Source organism: Nicotiana sylvestris, chromosome 7 (assembly GCF_000393655.2).
Source record: "Nicotiana sylvestris chromosome 7, ASM39365v2, whole genome shotgun sequence".
Lineage (NCBI taxonomy): Eukaryota > Viridiplantae > Streptophyta > Magnoliopsida > Solanales > Solanaceae > Nicotiana > Nicotiana sylvestris.
The window spans coordinates 171,201,730-171,222,117 of NC_091063.1; the positions used below are offsets into that span (position 1 = coordinate 171,201,730).

The 20,388-nt window shown below is 37.1% G+C and overlaps 2 protein-coding genes and 1 non-coding gene across 3 annotated transcripts; 2 read left to right on the forward strand and 1 right to left on the reverse strand.

The window, feature by feature from the left end:
• The first annotated feature begins 2,115 nt into the window (after window positions 1–2,115).
• On the forward strand, window positions 2,116–3,651 carry LOC138874136 (uncharacterized). Its single transcript, XM_070152641.1, has one exon. The coding sequence runs from the start codon at window positions 2,116–2,118 to the stop codon at window positions 3,649–3,651; it is 1,536 nt and encodes a 511-aa protein (XP_070008742.1).
• LOC138874323 (small nucleolar RNA R71) lies at window positions 2,623–2,727 on the reverse strand. Its single transcript, XR_011401362.1, has one exon. It is a non-coding gene; the product is annotated as a small nucleolar RNA R71 (small nucleolar RNA).
• A 3,442-nt stretch (window positions 3,652–7,093) lies between the features above and the next one.
• Window positions 7,094–7,471, forward strand: LOC138874137 (uncharacterized). Its single transcript, XM_070152643.1, has one exon. It carries the CDS (start codon window positions 7,094–7,096, stop codon window positions 7,469–7,471), a length of 378 nt encoding a protein of 125 aa, XP_070008744.1.
• Window positions 7,472–20,388: the final 12,917 nt, after the last annotated feature.

Genomic DNA, 20,388 nt, shown 5'->3' on the forward strand with positions numbered 1-20,388 from the left:
TTTAATACAATACAACAAACAATGGATAAAAAATAATCTCAGTATAACTAATCTCAACATAACTTATTCCGACACAAGCCGTATTCAAACCAAACTACCCCTAAATCAGCCACCATTATTAGTACACACATTATTTATTATAACCTCTTGAAATACTTTATTTTTCCCTTACTAATATAAACACTAAATCAACCACCGTTATTAGGTCAGAACCTCGTCGCATGTGATGATTCGCACTCCAATAATCACAGAGGAACTGAAATTAATAAGAGTTGTTATACCAGAATGAGGAACATGTTTCGAGGTAATTTAAAAAATATAATTAATTACTTATGCTAAAAGAATTTTAATATATAACTACAAATTAGTACTAGTACTTTCTTCATTAATGTAGAAGGTAATATTAATGGAGGGACTGCTAAAAGAATTTTAATAATAACCCATTAATCAAAACCCTTGGAAGTCTTCAAAAATGAATATAGAGGTGTTAAAAAAAAACCAAAAAAAATATGAACCAAATTGAAAATCAAATCAAAAAATAGAAAACAAAAGAAGAACAATTGTTCAAGTGACCATAATCACGAGTTCAAATCTCAGTGACCTCTAACTTCTTGTCACGACGCCTCAATCTCAAGCTAGTTAGAATCGGTCGTAGGAATCCTAATTATCATAGATGGTCCGTTTGGATCCAAAATATTTCAATACTCCTGTATTTCAGGGTTATCGAATACTAGAGCTTTTCTAATATGCTCCCATGATTATATATCTTATATACTTGATGTTTAGCTTAAAATATATATATTTTTATGTATAAGGCCTCATATTTTACTCTTGTTTCGTGAATTTGGGATATTAAATGCTATGATTTATATTAATTTGAAGTGTTTTTACTTGTAGGAATGATTCGGGAGCAAGTAGGGGCGAAACGTGCAAGATTTGAGCTAAAACGAACAAAATCGGAAAAGGAGGCCATTTGGGCGCCACAGGCAGCGCCTAGCGCCACCTGTGGCGCTGAAAACAGTGTTGAAAATATGGGGGCGCTATGGAGGGCGCCGGTGACGCGGATTGTGTCCTATTTTGCCTGGGATACGTTTATTCGACCCTAGACCTATCCAACACGTATAAAAGGAAGACTAAGCCTAATTTTGGGGAGAAGACGCACTTTGGAGCAAAAATACACACGAGAAAAATTGAGGAGCAAGAACATCTCAGAATTCTTCATCTTTTCTAGTATTTTCAATTATTCAAAACTTTTGCAATTGTTTGATTACATAATGAGTGGCTAAATACCCATTGTTCTGGGGTTGTGATTTAGCCATGAATATTGTTGTTTGACATTAACTTAACCTTGATTATAATTCACCAATGTATGGTTGTTTCTTCAATTCTGTGTTTAATTGCTTAATTGTCTGGCCAGCAGTTAGGTTCTATTTACTATCTATGCTATGCTTGGGAAAGCCGTGTCTAGATTAGAGAAGAATTGAAGAGAGTACGATCTGAACCCTTAGGGGGAACAGATTTGTGGTTAGGATAGGAATATACCTAGTCACCGTGCTTAATTAAATATCGTGATCTTAATGCGTTCTTAATATATTGATTTTATAGGAATATAGGTGTTAATCTATTGAGAATAGGTGAGTAGTACTTCGGGAGAAGGCTATGAGAGCATTTATCGATTAATTAGCAACCATGAGTGAATTATATGAAAGGGAGAGTTAACTAGAACACAATACGAATGGTGAAACGATCACAACCCCGGTATACTTGTCTCTACTGAATACACAACAATCAACTCGTTACTTGATAATTTAGTTATTATTTAGAATCGTAGTATAAAATAATCATATTATTGGACTTTGATTTTAGCTGGATTGAATAACAATTTTAGCGAATTAGTGAGTAGTTTACACAAGTCTCTGTGGGTTCGACACTCAACTTATCATTATATTACTTGTCGACCACGTATACTTGCGTGTGCGTTTTGGGAGCAACAAGTTTTTGTCGTCGTTGTCGGGGACTTGAATATTAGCTACTTGTTAGTTTTTGCTTTAATTGTTTATTTCGTCGAGTCTAACGTTACTTGATTGTTGCTCAGATCTCAAGAACTTTGATTGAATGCGTAGGGTCAGAAGCCAAGACCGACTTCAAGGCTTTGATCCTGAACCTGAGAGAACATTTCACAGGAGGTTGAGGGAAGCAAGGGACATAAATAATATTCAGGCACTTGTTCAATTTCCTGTGGACATGGCAGAGGAGCAACCCATGGTTGTTCAGGAGGTGGATGCCCAGCACGCTAATGTCACCTCCAATATAGTGAAGCCCAGGATCACTAGGAACTTTGAGCTGAAACAGAGCATGATCCAGCTACTTCATGCAAACGGGCAATTTATGGGTCTTCCACACGAGGATCCACAGCAGCATATTCTGAACTTCTTGGAGATTAGTGATACTTATATCACTAATGGGGTCATTCCATATTATGTGAGGCTCACACTTTTTCCATTCTCACTATTGGGCGAGGCTAAGCTATGGCTAAAGGCAGAACCAGCTAATTCCATTACAACATGGAATGATTTGGCGAGAAAATTTCTGGCAAGGTTCTTCCCTTCAGGCAAAACTGCAAAGATCAGAAGTGAGATACTTGCCTTCAAACAGAAAGCGGGAGAATCTTTATACTCAGCTTGGGAAAGGTTCAAGGGGCTACTTAGAGACTGTCCTCATCACAATCAGACGAATGAAGTGTTAGCTCACACTTTCATAGAAGGGCTACATTCTGAAACAAAGATCGTGGTAGATGCTGCAGCTGGGGGTCAAGTGTTGGAGAAAAGCTTTGACGAGATATATGCATTATTGAACAAATTCTCCAAGAGTAATCCGGATTGGCAAGGAGAGATGGGCAGACACATAGTGCAAAAATCTGCAGGGGTTCTTGAGTTAGATGTCATCGCAGCATTATCAGCGCAGATTTCTACACTGACCAATCAAGTCAATCAGATGAACTTGAGTATCAACAAGGAACAGGTACAACTGATACAACAGGTTCAAGCTTTTTGTGAAATATGTGGAGAGAGGCACACGAGCGACATATGCCCCGCAAACCCAGAATCTGTCTGCTTTGTGGGTAATTCAAATAGGGGCCAAATAAACCAATATGCGAACACTTACAATCCCAATTGGAGGAACCACCCAAACTTTTCTTGGGGTGGAAACCAGGTTACTCAGAATCAATATAGGCCTCAAGCACCTCAACAACAATATAGACCACCTCAGGTTGAACAAAGTCCTATAAGTCACCTTGAAGACATGTTAAAAAAAGTGATGGCTGAACAACAAGCCTTCTCTCAGAAAGTGATGGCTGAACAGCAAGCCCGTGCCACAACAATGAGAAATTTGGAGCGTCAAATGGGACAGCTTGCCAGTGCTCAAAACACTAGACCAGCTAGAGCTCTTCCAAGTGACAATGAAGTAAATCCTAGGGCGGCCCTTAATGTCGCGTCGTTGAGGAATGGGATACAACTAGAAGAAGTGCAGTCTAAAAAGAGGAAACAAGTGACTTTTAATGAGAGGCCAATCACTATAGAATCAACATCAGAAAAAGCTAAGGAGCCAGAGAAGCCAGATGGAGAGGCGGTGGCTGAGCAACCCCCATAATTGGTTGCAAGTCCACCACCTCCATTCCCTCAAAGATTGCAGAAATTAAGAGATAATGCCACATATAAAAAGTTTCATGATATCTTTAAGCAGGTGCAAATTAATATTCCTTTGGTTGACATCTTACAAGAAGTACCCAAATATGCAAAGTACATCAAGGACATTGTGGCAAAAAAAGGAGGCTAACCGAGTTCGAGGCTGTGGCACACACTGAGGGGTGCAGTTCCAGAATTCAGGGCAAGTTACCTCAGAAATTGAAGGATCCAGGTAGTTTCACTATCCAAATCTCGATTGGTAAACATGTTGTTGGGCGAGCTTTATGTGATCTTGGAGCGAGCATCAATTTGATGCCGCTATCTGTGTTCAGACAGTTGGGGTTGGGTAAGCCACGTCCAACAACAGTTATCTTACAGTTAGCTGATTGCTCCCTTGCTCATCCTGAGGGAGTGATTGAAGATGTGCTAGTTCAAGTGGGTTTTTTCATATTCCCTGCTAATTTCATTATATTAGATTACAAGCCTGATCAGGAAGTCCCATTTATTTTGGGGCGTCCATTCTTAGCCACGGGCCGAGCTATTATTGATGTTTGCAAAGGAAAGATGACGATGAGAGTAGGTGACCGAGTAGAGGTATTCAATGTTTATAAAGCACTCAGGTTGCCAGCCCACTATGAAGAGTTATCCATGATCTCTATGGTGGAGAGTGATTCCATATTGTTAGTGCCCTATATGAGCATTGTAGATCCTGTTGAACGAGTATTGATTGGGGATGTAGAAAATAGTGAAGATGAAATGATGGGAGAAATTGAGCAAGTATTGGATATGTCCTGCAGTTATGTCCAAGGGTTTAAAAATTTTGAAGAGTTGGACAGGCCTGTCACTTTGACCCTTCCCGGGCCATCTATTGAAGAAGCTCTGAAGCTAGAACTCAAGCCACTTCCAGCGCATCTGCGCTATGCTTATTTGGGAAACTCTGAAACATTGCCCGTGATTATTTCGTCTAGCTTGACTAGCACTCAAGAAGAAAAATTGCTCAGAGTACTCTGCGAGCATAAAAAGACCATTGGATGGACTATGGCTGACATCAAGTGTATTAGTCCATCGTTCTACATGCATAAAATCTTTTTAGAGGACGGACATCGCCCCAGTGTGGAGCAGCAAAGGAGATTAAATCCCATTATGAAAGAGGTGGTGAAAAAGGAAGTAATCAAGTTGCTCGATGCAAGTATCATTTTTTTTATTTCTGACAGCAACTGGGTAAGCCCGGATCAATGTGTGCCCAAAAAGGGAGGAATGACTGTAGTTGAGAATGAGAAGAATGAGCTAATCCCTACTCGCACTGTTACGGGATGGAGAGTCTGCATTGATTATAGAAGGCTCAACAAGGCAACTCGCAAGGACCACTTCCCACTTCCATTCAAAGACCAAATGCTAGACAGGTTAGCCGAGCATGAATATTATTGCTTCCTTGATGGTTATTCGGGATACAATCAGATTGTCATATGCCCAGAGGATCAGGAGAAGACTACTTTTACTTGTCCTTATGGCACTTTCGCCTTCAAGCGAATACAGTTTGGTCTTTGTAATGCACCAGCCACTTTCCTGAGGTGCATGATGGCTATTTTCACCGACATGGTGCAAAAATTTGTGGAAGTGTTTATGGATGATTTTTCAGTTTTTGGGTCTTCTTATGATGATTTCTTGAGGAATTTAAGCAAGGTGCTAGCCCATTGTGAAGAAACAAATCTGGTGTTGAATTGGGAAAAGTGCCATTTTATGGTACAAGTAGGCATCGTGTTGGGTCACAGAGTATCTAGGAGCAGCATTGAAGTCGATAAAGCGAAGGTGGAGGCGGTTGAAAAATTACCTCCACCTATTTCAGTGAAGGGTGTCCGGAGTTTCTTGGGACACGCAGGTTTCTATCGGTGCTTTATTAAAGATTTTTTAAGAATTGCTACTCCTTTGTGCAGGCTGCTTGAAAAAGATGTAACTTTCAATTTTGATGATGCTTGCCTCAAGACATTTGAAGAACTTAAAAAGAAGTTGGTGACTGCTCTCATTATTGTGGCACCTGATTGGTCCTTACCATTTGAACTTATGTGTGATGCGAGTGACCTTGCTATTGGAGCAGTGCTAGGCCAGAGGAAGGACAAGGTGTTTTATTCCATCTACTGTGCGAGTAAGACTCTTGATGATGCACATCTTAATTACACCACCACTGAGAAGGAGTTGTTAGCTGTTGTTTGGTCCTTTGAGAAATTTCGGGCATACTTGGTGGGAACGAAAGTCATAGTCCATACCGATCATGCAACAATCAGGTATTTGTTTACAAAAAAGAATCTAAGGCTAGATTGATGCACTGGGTTTTATTGCTGGAGGAGTTTGATGTAGAAATACGAGATCGAAAAGGGACAGAGAACCAAGTAGCTGACCATCTATCAAGGTTGGAAAATCATGATCACGTGGAGGAGCGTGGCCAAATTAAAGAAGTATTTCCTGATGAGCAACTTTTTTCTATAACCCAAGACCCTCCTCCATGGTACGCAGACTATGTGAATTATCTTGTGAGTGGGGTACTTCCTCCCGAAATCCAATCTGAAGCTAGAAAGAGGTTTTTACATGATGTGAACTTCTACTACTGAGATGAGCCCTATTTGTACAAGCAATATGCTGATCAGTTAATGAGGAGATGCATTCCTAAAAAAGAGGTGGAATTAGTGTTGTATGATTGTCACACATCACCTTATGGGGGTCCTTATGGAGGAGATAGAACAGCTGCAAAGGTGCTACAATCCGGTCTTTTTTGGCCGACTTTATTCAAGGATGCCCATGCATTCGTTAAGACATGTGACCAATGTCAGAGAACAGGAATAATCACAAGGAGGCATGCGATGCCTTTAAATAACATTCTAGAAGTTGAGTTTTTTGATGTGTGGGGGATAGATTTTATGGGGCCATTCCCACCGTCCAGAGGAAATAAATGCATTTTGCTAGCAGTTGACTACGTGTCAAAATGGGTGAAGGCAATTGCTTTGCCAACGAATAATGCCATGGTGGTAGCTGCTTTTGTGAAAAAGAACATATTCTCGAGATTTGGGACTCCACGTGCCTTAATTAGTGAAGAAGGGACTCATTTTTGCAATCGATTGTTGAATAACCTTCTAGCTAAATATGGAGTTCGCCATAGAGTTACTACAACATATCATCCTCAAACAAGTGGGCAAGCCGAGGTGTCAAACAGAGAAATCAAGCAAATACTAGAGAAGACGGTGAGTGTAAATAGGAAGGATTGGGCTGCAAAGTTGGATGATGCCCTATGGGCGTATAGAACTGCATATAAAACGCCAATTGGAGTGTCCCCTTACAAGATGGTTTATGGGAAGGCATGTCACTTGCCCATTGAACTGGAACACAAGGCATACTAGGCCATTAAGAAGCTGAACATGGACCTTGAGGTCGCAGGCGAGAAAAGACTTATGCAGTTGAATGAGTTAGACGAGTTCAGGTTGCACTCTTATGAAAATGCTAAGCTATATAAAGAAAAGACAAAAATATGGCATGACAAGCATATCAAGCCGCGTCACTTTGAGCCAGGCCAACAGGTATTATTATTCAATTATAGACTACGGCTGTTCCCTGGGAAGCTCAAGTCAAGATGGTCAGGTCCTTTTGAGGTGGTGAGAGTCACTCCTTATGGTGCAATCGAGTTGCGAGCTTTAAATGGTGAGAGGAAATTCTTGGTGAATGGTCATAGAGTCAATCATTATTGGGGAGGAATGATTAATCGTGAGAAGATCAAGGTCGTACTCGCTGATGAGTAAGCAAGACTTTGCATCGTGTCGCGACGTTAAATCATGCGTTTGTTGGGAAGCAACCTAATTTTTATTGCTTTCCTAGTTTAACTTCTTAATTTTTCTTTTAAAGTAGGTAGAGTGGTGCATTTTCTTCATAGGTATATAAATTTTAGATGTAATGGTGTAGGATAAATTTGATATATATATAAGGCTCGGGGGATCGGGATGTTTAATAAAAAAAAATTTATCACGGACAGCGCACAGGCCAGCGCCCAGCGCTACCTGGGGCGCTGGAAACAGTGTGGATTTAAACCCCAACGCTAGGCAGGGTGCGAGATGCCAAGCTGGGGGGTGTCAGGTAAGTTCTTTTAATTTTTGTTTAGTTCGTTATTTAGTGTATTCTTAACCCATACCCATTACCCCTACCTAAATACCCACTTACACTAATACTATAACCCAATCCTAACCTCCATACCCTTTCCCAAAACCTACCCAAACAAAACAACACCCAAATCAAAACTTGAAGAAGCGAAAAACAAAAAAAAACAACGCCACTGCTTCTGCTCGCTTCCTCTCCTCAACCTCACGAAAATTCCCATCAATTTTTCTTTCTCTCTTGCGCCCCTTCTCCAGGTATGGTCTTGTTTTCTTCTATTTCTTGTTGTGTTTTAACTAGTAGATAAATATAATCCCCTTCCCAAGAGCCCTAATTCCCCATAGTTTCCCCCCATGTAGTTCTTATGTAATTGTTATGGTGGGTGATTTGTTTTGGTCAAAAATTGTGTGTTTAATGTGTATACGGAGTAGTAAACTAGAATTTTCTATACTTCGTTAAAAATTGGGAGGGCCACCATGTTCCACCATTATTGAATTATAAGAACACACTTCATGCCCACATTGTGTTTGATTAAATGCTTGAATGAGGATTTTTGGTGCACCGGTGAAGTCTGAATAACCGGATGCAATTGTGTATGCATTAAGGCTAAGTGTGGGGGTGTATAGGGATACTTTTACATGCTATTGGATATGGCTTTTATGAAGAACATGTTCTTACATCATTGATATTCTATGTTGTATGTTGTAGCATCTTGTAAGTTTGCCTAATTTAGTATAGTCGAGTAGTTGTGAAAGGTGCATACCATATGCCTTTTTCTTACCTTATTGTGAATTCACGTTACCATGATCAATCATTATTGTGTATCATGGGGAAGTATTGAGTACCCATAGCTTTGAGGTGAAACACTTGTACATGGTGGATGAAAATTTCAGACATAGTACACATTGTGCCTTCGGTTTTAAGTGTGGGGTCATTTCATGACTTGCACGACAACCTTAGGCATATTTCTTGAACCCTTCTCACATTCATGTTTACTTGTGTTACAGGATACTATGGCTCGTGATAGCACTAGCAACAACAAAGGCATTGGAAAGTCCTCCACCACTTCTCCTGCGACCAAAAAGCGCAAGCAGGGAGAAAGCTCTTCACAACAGTCTAAAGGGAAACAGGTTGCCGAGGGATCTCAGCAAGTGCCATTAAGGCTGAGGCCTCGTTTGGACTTGGCTGATGTTGTTGCTATTGCTTGGCACAGAGACTTTGTGCCGTCTGGTCGGTATATTTCTAAGATGGGGATTAATACTGCAGCCTTAGAGAGGAAATTCCCAGAGATACTTGACAGGATACAAACTCTAAAGATGGACAATTTCTTGGAATGCCCGGGGCCTACAAACCTGAGCATGGTACGAGAGCTGTATGCTAACTGGGATTATCAAAGAAGCACTTCACGTGTACGAGGAAAGGATGTGCCGCTGGGCAGGGAGTATTTGTGTGACTATTTGTGGATTGAGAATGCCAACCTAAGGAGACTTCAACGCTTGATCCGAAGGCCGAAATATGAGCTAATACGTCACATTCTTTGCAACGTAGATTCCAATTCTAAGTGGATACGGAAGCAAGGCAACATTCACCTCTCTATGGTTCGCTCAGACTTCAACATCGCTACCAAAGTGTGGCAGAACTTTGTGCAGGTGAGACTAATACCGGCTGAGCACAGTAGTGAAAGAACTCGAGCTAGAGTGTGTCTTATCTTCTCCTTGATGACCGGCCAACCAATTAATGTAGCTGAGATCATGCTCCGTGAGATGGACCGCACGAGGTTTGGGCGACAGATTCGGCGGTTCTTCTTTGGCAATTTACTTACTCAGTATATGTTATTTCATGGAGTGCCGGAGTACCCTAGACATGATGAGGTGGTGGAGGCGCCGTTAGGGCTTATGGACATCCCATCTGTGGTGGAGGCATCGTCCAAACTCACCCCCGTGGCCCGGATGGAGAGAGAGGAGAACTTCAACAGGTACATTTATAACACTTTGAACCTACTCATGAGCAGGGCTGGCATTACATACGAGGAGCGTATGCATTTGCGCGATGACTCCAGCACGTCCAAGGAGATGTTGGGGATTGCACCTGGCAGCCCCGTTCACTCATCGTAGGACATCAACTCTGCCAAAGGCTCAGATACTGATGATGAGGATGGAAATGGTTCTACGGGGCCCATGACTTTGGTGCCTTTTGGATCGGATGATGATGATCCCAGCACTGCTGGGGGGAGTGGACTCTAATTGACAGGGAGTTTTTCTTTTCACCTTACTCTGTTTTTCATTTTTACTTGCATCGATGGCTATGCATAGTTCAAGTGTGGGGTGGGTGGAATACTATATATGCTGTAGTTGTATATTTTGTATCAACTTGTTTGTTTTGTTTCTTTCAGTAATTCTAGCGTAGTTAGTCTAGTGTAGTATTAGTTGCTTCAAATGAAAAAAAAAATTTGAAAAAGCTCGGATTTTTCCCGACGATGGATCTTTTGGACAATTTTCTTGAGGGATAAAAGTCCGATTTAAAAACACCAAAAAGATTTTTGTTTCTTTTTACTTTTTTCTAATTTTTTTAGAATAGAGAGGTAGTATTCCTTGGTTTTTCTTTGGGCACCGGTTCTTTTCCAAGGATGTAGCTCGAACCGGGCACTTTAATTTCTTTTTAGGAGTAGTCTAGGAAGAAACTGAGTCGTTCTGAGAAACTCATTGACATGGTTGATGCTGGCACATTAGGCTATGACATATATTCTGTTTTCCCGTGTATTTGGTTTGTATTGTGAAGCCTAAGTAAAGTAAATAGCCTATTTTGTGACGTCTTTTCTCATTTGTTTGACTTGTATACCACATAGTGCAATGTTGCTTAAATTTTTCATTTAATTGTGCTTGTTTGACTTGAGAGTTGAACAGAACCGTCTTGACTGAGTCATGTACAACGTGTGTGTGAGGATTCGTGATTTTCTATGCTATCTTGTGTAGTTTAGAACTTGCCCCGTGTGTTAATTGAAGCGAAATTGTAAGTTGTGCTAATCTAGAAGATGACGTAGGCATTTTCTTGCTTGATCATGGATGTGCTTGTTACATAAAAATAAAATTTTCCGTTGCTAGCCTCTTTGAGCCTATAGATCTTTCTCTTGGCATCCACATTACAAGACATCCCCCATTTTATTCTTAATTTGATATTGATTGAACCTTTACCTCCTAAGGCACTTAGTCGCTAAAAGAAGTAAGGTTAGAAATTGGGGAGTATCTTTTGAGTGGAGCCATGGAAGAGCCCGTTGGTGCACTAAAGTTGAAATTAAAGGTCACTAGCCGATGAACTTTATTGTATGGAGTGTGGGGGGGAAAAAAAGAAAAAAGAAAGAAAGAAAAAGAAAAAAATTTAAAGAAAAGAAAAAAAAATGATAGTGAAAGTATGTAGAAAAATAAACACCTCCAATTCTTATTGATTTGTGCTAGTGAAAGATAGAGAAATGCTTAATTGAAAAGAGGGCTATGTTGTATATGGCAGGTGATTGGTTAAGAAGAATATGTGCTTGAATTATAAATGTAGTGTATTAAAGTGCTAGGAGGGTTAGCCACTATTTCTAAATGTATCATACCCGTCCCTTAGCCTACATTACAACCTTAAAGTCCTAATTGATCCTAGATTTGGCTAGCTTAAATTAGTGGAGATCTACACTACGAGCAAGCTTATGGTATGACCACGGGATGCATATGAATTCTTTGTGAGAGTGAGCGAATTTTGTTCAATTGTGTTATGTTCTTAATCTATATTCAAAAGTATATTTGAATGTGTGGACCAATTTATATTCACTCTTTTGTTTGTTGGCGAGGGCACATGATCTCATGAATGATTGGTAATGTTGTAAACTTTCTTGTTGGGTAAGTGCATGAATTGGGGGTGCTTAGTGATTGCAAGTCGATTGTTGAGGTTGGGTGGTGACGAATAGGTTATTGGAAATTATTAAATTGAAATATTATACTTGGGTATGCTTAAACGGGAAGAATGTGAATTTTTGTGTGTTCATGCTTGTTTGCAGGCATTGATCGTGGTCAAGGGTATAGCGTGTGGTTAAAAGTTAGGGTGCTCCTCTATGATTGAACTTTGTACGTAGTTGGGGGTTTATTAGGTTGTCCAATTGCTCGAGGACGAGCAAAAGTCTAAGTGTGAGGTGTTGATGTTTAGCTTAAAGTATATATATTTCTATGTATATCGCCTCATATTTTACTCTTGTTTCGTGAATTTGGGATGTTAAATGCTATGATTTATATTAATTTGAAGTGTTTTTACTTGTAGGAATGATTCGGGAGCAAGTAGGGGCGAAACGTGCAAGATTTGAGCTAAAACGAACAAAATCGAAAAAGGAGGCCATTTGGGCGCCATAGGCAGCGCTTGGCGCCACCTGTTGCGCTGAAAACAGTGTTGAAAATATGGGGGCGCTATGGAGGGCGCCTGGCGTCGGGCTGGGCGCCGGTGACGCGGATTGTGTCCTATTTTGTCCGGGACACGTTTATTCGACCCTAGACCTATCCAACACGTATAAAAGGAAGACTAAGCCTAATTTTTAGGGGGAGGGGGGGAGACGCACTTTGGAGCAAAAATACACACGAGAAACATTGAGGAGCAAGAACATCTTAGAACTCTTCATCTTTTCTAGTATTTTCAATTATTCAAAACTTTTGCAATTGTTTGATTACATCAGGAGTGACTAAATACCCATTGTTCTGGGGTTGTGATTTAGCCATGAATATTGTTGTTTGACATTAACTTGACCTTGATTATAATTCACCAATATATGGTTGTTTCTTCAATTCTGTGTTTAATTGCTTAATTGTCTGGCCAGTGATTAGGTTCTATTTACTATCTATGCTATGCTTGGGAAAGCCTGTCTAGATTAGAGAAGAATTGAAGAGAGCACGATCTTAACCCTTAAGGGGAGCGGATTTGTGGTTAGAATAGGAATATACCTAGTCACCGTGCTTAATTAAATATCATGATCTTAATGTGTTCTTAATAGATTGATTTCATAAGAATATAGGCGTTAATCTATTGAGAATAGGTGAGTAGTACTTCGGGAGAAGGCTATGAGAGTATTTATCGATTAATGAGTAACCATGAGTGAATTAAATGAAAGTGGGAGTTAATTACAACACAATACGAATGGTGAATCGATCACAACCCTGGTATACTTGTCTCTACTGAATACACAACAATCAACTCGTTACTTGATAATTTAGTTATTATTTAGAATCGTAGTATAATATAATCATATTATTGGACTTTGATTTTAGCTGGATTGAATAACAATTTTAGCGATTTAGTGAGTAGTTTACACAAGTCTCTATGGGTTCGACACTCAACTTATCATTATATTACTTATCGGCCGCGTATACTTACGTGTGCGTTTTGGGAGCAACAATACTAAAAGTGAAATTTATATCGCGAGAATTCACAACGGAATGACAAATTTTATGCTGGTTGGCGATTTACCACAACTCTCCTGCTTCATTCTGGTATAGAATCGATAATGTGACCAAGCTCACGCATGCGGAGTTATGTTAACTATGTTTAAAAAAGAAATTAAATACATTAAAATAGAGGCCCTTCTAACGGTATTTGTGAGATTTTAAAAAACTTTGAACAAAGAATATAATCAGTTTTCTTGAAAAAGAAAACGAAGACCAAACTGGCAATCATCACTTAAATTTGGAAGAACGAGACTAATTAAGGACAAGAGAGAATATACAAAATTAATTAGCATCAAACTTCCATGTAGTCAACGGTCAACGATTCTTGCTTGTTACATGTCCAAAAGTAGCCAACTTGCTCAAATATTTAAATGGCTTTAATTAATGAGATGTTTAGTTATGAGGGTATGAGCACAAATCAGACAGCTCTCTACTGCCAACTCACAAAATATTAGTCTCAACTCTTACAATAAGAATTGAATTTTGGATACATAACCCCAAAAAGGAAAGATTGAAATGATTTAATTTGGCACCTTGTTTTGTTTTGATATAATACAAGGAGACTTCAGAAGCCAACAGTTTTGTTGCACGTTAGGGAAATCATTTTAATTTCTCACGAAAGAGAACAAACCAAAGCAGCAACTCAAATAAATCCTGCAAAAAATAGGGATGGCAATGAGGCAGTGCAAGTACGAGCAGGGGCGAGTTTAGACATATGGGGGACGATGCAGGTTTAGAGATATGCAAGGTGGGGTAAGTGAATGCGGGTGTGATGCGCGAACAAGTGAATAACGGTGAAAATGTTGCAGGGACAGAGTGGGGCAAGTTGAAATTCTGCAGATTAAGAGAGAATCTACCCCGCACCCCACTGCCTCGCATTACTTACCATCCCTATGTAGAAACATAGAACCTAAGATCCACAAAGTAGATAGCAAGCTAATGCAACATCTCCGCGTCAACTATATGCGTAGATCTTGGTAAATATAGTTACTCGATACTTGTATTGCTAGAAGATAGTAAGTAACTGGTAAAATAATTAAGGTATATACAAACTAGTTCGAACACTATTGTTATATATAAATAAAGAATCTTTCATGATCAAAATACATTAATGTTTCAATAATAAAACTAGAACAGTCATCAAGCTAAGGTACGTACGTATAAGAAAAAATAATTATTGACAGCTACTAATTAATGCAAAAAAGGGAAAAAATAGTTTTGAGTTTGTTACACATCCAACTAGTCCTGCAATAGATCCATGTGTTAAGTAAACATCATTAATTAGATTAGTACCTATCTTTCACATGTGGTATCCAATTTGGCAAGTATCAGTCATCACCAACAACTGTTAGCCACAAAATATTTCATAGAGTAATGAGAATAAGAAACTCTAACTAATTCATCATTCACTACTAGAAATCCGGGCAAAATCATCCAAAAAAAATCGACTAAAGTTGGTCGATAATGACCAATAACCATCCAAAATGCGTCCATTTACGTGTGGACGGTATTTTGAAGGTCGGAAGGACATACCGACCAAAGTTGGTCAGAAATTACCGACCAACTTTGGTCGGTCAATTAAATTAAAAAAAAAATAGCGAAAAAATCGACCAAAGTTGGTCGGTATTTTAATTATGTAATTAAAAAAAGCATCATCTAGGAATCAAACCGGAATTTGTACTGTGGCTGGATACTATTTTACCACTAGACCATTGGTGCATTTTGTTTTAAGACTGTCTTTTATTTCATTTATACTCTTTAATTATATTTTCGCACGAAAATAACCGGCCAAAGTTGGGCGATTTTATTAAAAAGTAAAATTACCGACCAAAATTGGTTGGTTTTTTAAAATGACCGGCTTTTTTAATATCAATTTTAATTTATTTTAAATAAAAAACCTACCAAAGTTGGTCGGTTTCTTGAAAAATAAATTTCGCGGGACTCAAAAATAGTTTCCCGCATTTTTGCGCCAAAGAAAACTAGCCAAAGTTGGTTTGTTTCCTAAAAAAAAAAAAAAAAAAATATTTTTAAAAACCAACCAAAGTTGGTTGGTTTTTTTGTCGGTTTTTTGACCGAATAAAATTGGTTAGTCGACCGTGTTCGATTATTGCCGAATTGTTAGTAGTGATTCATCTTTTAGCTACTTTCTGTTCTAATTTATGTGATAATATTTGATTATGTATGAAGTTTAAAAAAGAGAGAATTTTTTTCAAAACTTATGGTTTAAAATAAGATATGAATATTTATATGACTATAATATTTCTCATTAAGGGTAATGAGCTTTAAAGTTAAATTTTTACTACTAAATACAGAAACGTGTCATTCTTTTTACGACTAACTCAAAATGAAAGAATATCCACTACTAGAATTTCGGAAAAAAACGACCAAACTTTAGCGACCAAAGTTGGTCTGCCGCAAAAAGCAACCAAAGTTGGTCGTCAAACTAGCGAAAACAATAAAATAAATATTTGAAATAAATTTGCGACCAAGGTTAGTCGCTAATTTAGTCAAACTGTTGACTGGACTGGTCAGACTTGCTTGGTCAAAGGTAATACTAAGATTAGCTACCAATGTTGGTCACTAAAGTGGGACCCACCTACAAAATTTTAATAATTATATTATTATTTTAAAAAAATTATAAAATATAAATATATATAATTTAAAAGTGGCGACCAACGTTGGTCGCTAATTAAACGGTCAGCAGATAGCGACCAACTTTGGTCGCTAAAATGGGACTGTCACAGCCCGGATTTCACACCCTTAATACGAGAATCATTACCTTTAATACGAGAAATCAATAAATCAAAACATAGTAGAAAATTCTTTTTAAGTAAAGTACAACCTCAAACGGTTTAAGGAAAAATTTAATTGAGAAATCAATTGAGTTAAAAATGTAACAAATTCTGAAATTTGAAGTATTGAACATATAAAACAAAATAAGGCGAAGTATTGTAAACACTATGGATTCCAACACAAAGGATCACAACAATAAAGGGATCTAAACATTTAATACACTTGAATTGTTAATAACAAGTAAACACATCAAATAGAAAGTGCACGGCATCACCCTTCGTGCTTTAACACTCTCTCACCAAAACAATACACGGCATCACCCTTCGTGCTTTACACTCTTCCTCAACCAAGCAACAATCACAAGAAATAAGGGTAAGGGAATCTATAACATCGAAATAAAATCAAGTAACAACAGAAAATCAGTAATAAACGTAAAGGACAACATAACTCAATTAGAATTAGGAAAAATCAAGGACAAGTGCACGACATCACCCTTCGTGCTTTTACTCTCGTCCTCACCATAAGAATCAATATAAACTGCACGACATCACCCTTCATGCCTTTACTCTCATCCTCCATAAAATCAATATAATCGGTACGGAATTGTACATCGTGCTGCACGGCATCACCCTTCATGCTTTACACTCTTTCTCACAAAATCATACACGGCATCACCCTTCGTGATTTAACACTCTTCCTTACCAAATCATACACGACATCACCCTTCATTCTTTAACACTCTTCCTCACCCAAACAACAATCACAAGGAATAAGGGCAAGGAAATAAACGAAATCACAATAAAATCCCGGCAAGGGAACAATAGTACCACAATCAAATCCTGGCAAGGAAAACAACATCAAAACAATAACGTCCCGGCAAGGGAGACAATATCATGATTCTCTCTCTCTCCTTTCTTCTTTCACGTTTACTTAACAACTCAATTCACAACTTGAGCCAATGCTCTACAATGTTCAACAATTCAATTCTCAACTTGAGCCAATGCTCTACAATGTTCAACAATTCAGTTCTCAACTTGAGCCAATGCTCTACCATGTTTAATTAACAATAATGCTTCCACAAGTCATATTCCTCAATAGAAATTATCATATAGAGCATATACAATACGAAACAGAGTCACATTAATGAAAGTATAAGACTCACGGGCATGCTTGACACCAACGTATGGATACTCGTCACCATGCCTATACGTCGTACTCAACAAATAACACATAACAAATATGACACAACTCCTAATCCCTCAAGCTAAGGTTAGACCAAACACTTACCTCGCTTTGCAACCAATTCAAAATTCCAACAAGCCTTTGCCTCGCGAATTCGTGCCCGAAATTCTCAAATCTAGTCATAAACAATTCGATTCAGTCAATAAAAATTATAGGAATTAATTCCATATGAAATTCTACATTTTCCATTAAAAATCCGAAATTGCACTAAAAATTCGCCCATGGGGCCCACGTCTCGGAATTCGACGAAAGTTGCGAAATATGAAACCTCATCCAACCCCGAATCTAACCATACCAAAATTACTAAATTTCGATAATATTTCGACCCTCAAATCCTCAAATCTATCCGAGAGGGTTTTCAAACTCTTCCAACTAAATTCACAGATTTAATGCCAAAACTAGTAATAGATTCGGGTAATCTAACCAAAATTAAGTTAAGAACACTTACCCCGTTATTTTCTCTGAAAATCGCCCGAAAATCGCCTCTCCCCGAGCTCCAATTGATAAAAATGGACAATGGGACGAGTCCCATTTTCAGAACTTAAGAATCTGCCCATAAAATGTCGGGGGCACTGTTCACGCGTTTGTGTACTGTTCACTACACTATTCATGGGGTGCTATTCACCGGCACTATTCACGGGGTATTGTTTACAGTCACTATTCACAGATATTGTTCACATGCTGTAGAAAAATCGGCAATTGTCCAAAGAGAAAAATTTAACAGTTTTTTTTTTCGTTAACCTTTCGAAATCCTCCCGAGGGCCTCGGAACTTCAATAAAATGCATCAACCAGTCCTAAAACATGATACAGACTTAGTCGAAACCTCAAATCGCATCAAATAATGCTAAAACCATGCATCACACCCTAATTCAAGCCTAATGAAATTAGGAACGTCCAACTTCTATATTCGATGCAAAAACCTACCAAATCAAATCCGATTGACTTCAAATTTTGCACACAAGTCATAAATGACATAACGAAGCTATGAAAAATTTTAGAACTAGATTTCGACCCCGATATCAAAAAGTCAAATCTTCGGTCAAACTTAAGAAATCTTTAGCCTTAGATTTCTAGATTCCGTTAAATGGCGATAATTTGATCTAGGGACCTCCAAATTCGATTTTAGGCATATGACCAAGTCCCAAATAATGATACGGAACTACCAGAATGGTCAAAGCTTTTATCCGTGTTCGTTTGCTCAAAATATTGACCGAAGTCAACTCAGTTGAGTTTTAAAGCTCTAGTTCACAATTTAATCCATTTTTCACATAAGAACCTTCCGGAAAATTATACGGATTGCGCACGCAAGTCGAGGATTTATTGATAGCACTTTTCAAGGTCTTAAAATACCGAGATAATTATTTAAATTAAAGATGACATTTTGGGTCATCACAGGGACCCAGTTATAAAATTTTAATAAATATATTTTTATTTAAAAAAATTTATAAAATATAAATAAATATAATTCAAACTTAGCGACCAAAGTTGGTTTCTAATCTGGGGCCCAGTTCTAACGTTTAACAATTATATTATTAATTTAAATATTATATAACATATAAATAAATCTGATTTAAATTTAGCTACCAACTTTGATCGCTAAATTAAATTCATGTATAATTAGCGACCAAAGTTGGTCTCTATTCAGGTAAACAATGGTCAAAATTAAAAATTACTTTTGTATTTACTATCTAAATAATATAAATGTAAGCCGGTAATATTTTTGTAATACAAGGGATGAATAGTACTATACTAAGTATATATATATATAATATATACTTACACTATACTAAGTATGAGTGCATTAGCTAATATTATATCAAATATAGCTTATATATATATACTTACACTATACTAAGTATAAGTGCATTAGCTAATATTATATCGAATATAGCTTATATATATATAATATATATACTTACACTATACTAAGTATAAGTGCATTAGCTAATATTATATCGAATATAGCTTATATATATAATATATATATATACTTACACTATACTATGCACTAAGTATGAGTGCATTAGCTAATATTATATCGAATATAGCTTATATATATAATATATATACTTACACTATACTATGCACTAAGTATGAGTGCATTAGCTAATATTATATCAAATATAGCTTATATATATAATATATATACTTATATATATATATATATACTTACACTATACTAAGTATAAGTGCATAAGCTAATGTATATCGAATATAGCTTATATATATAATATATATACTTACACTATACTAAGTATAAGTGCATAGCTAATATTATATCGAATATAGCTTTTATATATATATATATATAATATACTTACACTATACTATGCACTAAGTATCAGTGCATTAGCTAATATTATATCGAATATAGCTTATATATATATATAATATATATACTTACACTATACTAAGTATAAGTGCATTAGCTAATATTATATCTAATATAGCTTATATATATATAATATATATACTTACACTATACTATGCACTAAGTATCAGTGCATTAGCTAATATTATATCGAATATAGCTTATATATATATAATATATATACTTACACTATACTAAGTATGAATGCATTAGCTAATATTATATCAAATATAGCTTATATATATATAATATATATACTTACACTATACTAAGTATAAGTGCATTAGCTAATATTATATCGAATATAGCTTATATATATAATATATATATATATATATACTTACACTATACTATGCACTAAGTATCAGTGCATTAGCTAATATTATATCGAATATAGCTTTTATATATATATATATATATATATATATATATATATATATATATACTTACACTATACTATGCACTAAGTATGAGTGCATTAGCTAATATTATATCGAATATAGCTTATATATATAATATATATACTTAAACTATACTATGCACTAAGTATCAGTGCATTAGCTAATATTATATCAAATATAGCTTATATATATAATATATATATACTTACACTATACTATGCACTAAGTATGAGTGCATTAGCTAATATTATATCGAATATAGCTTATATATATAATATATATATACTTACACTAT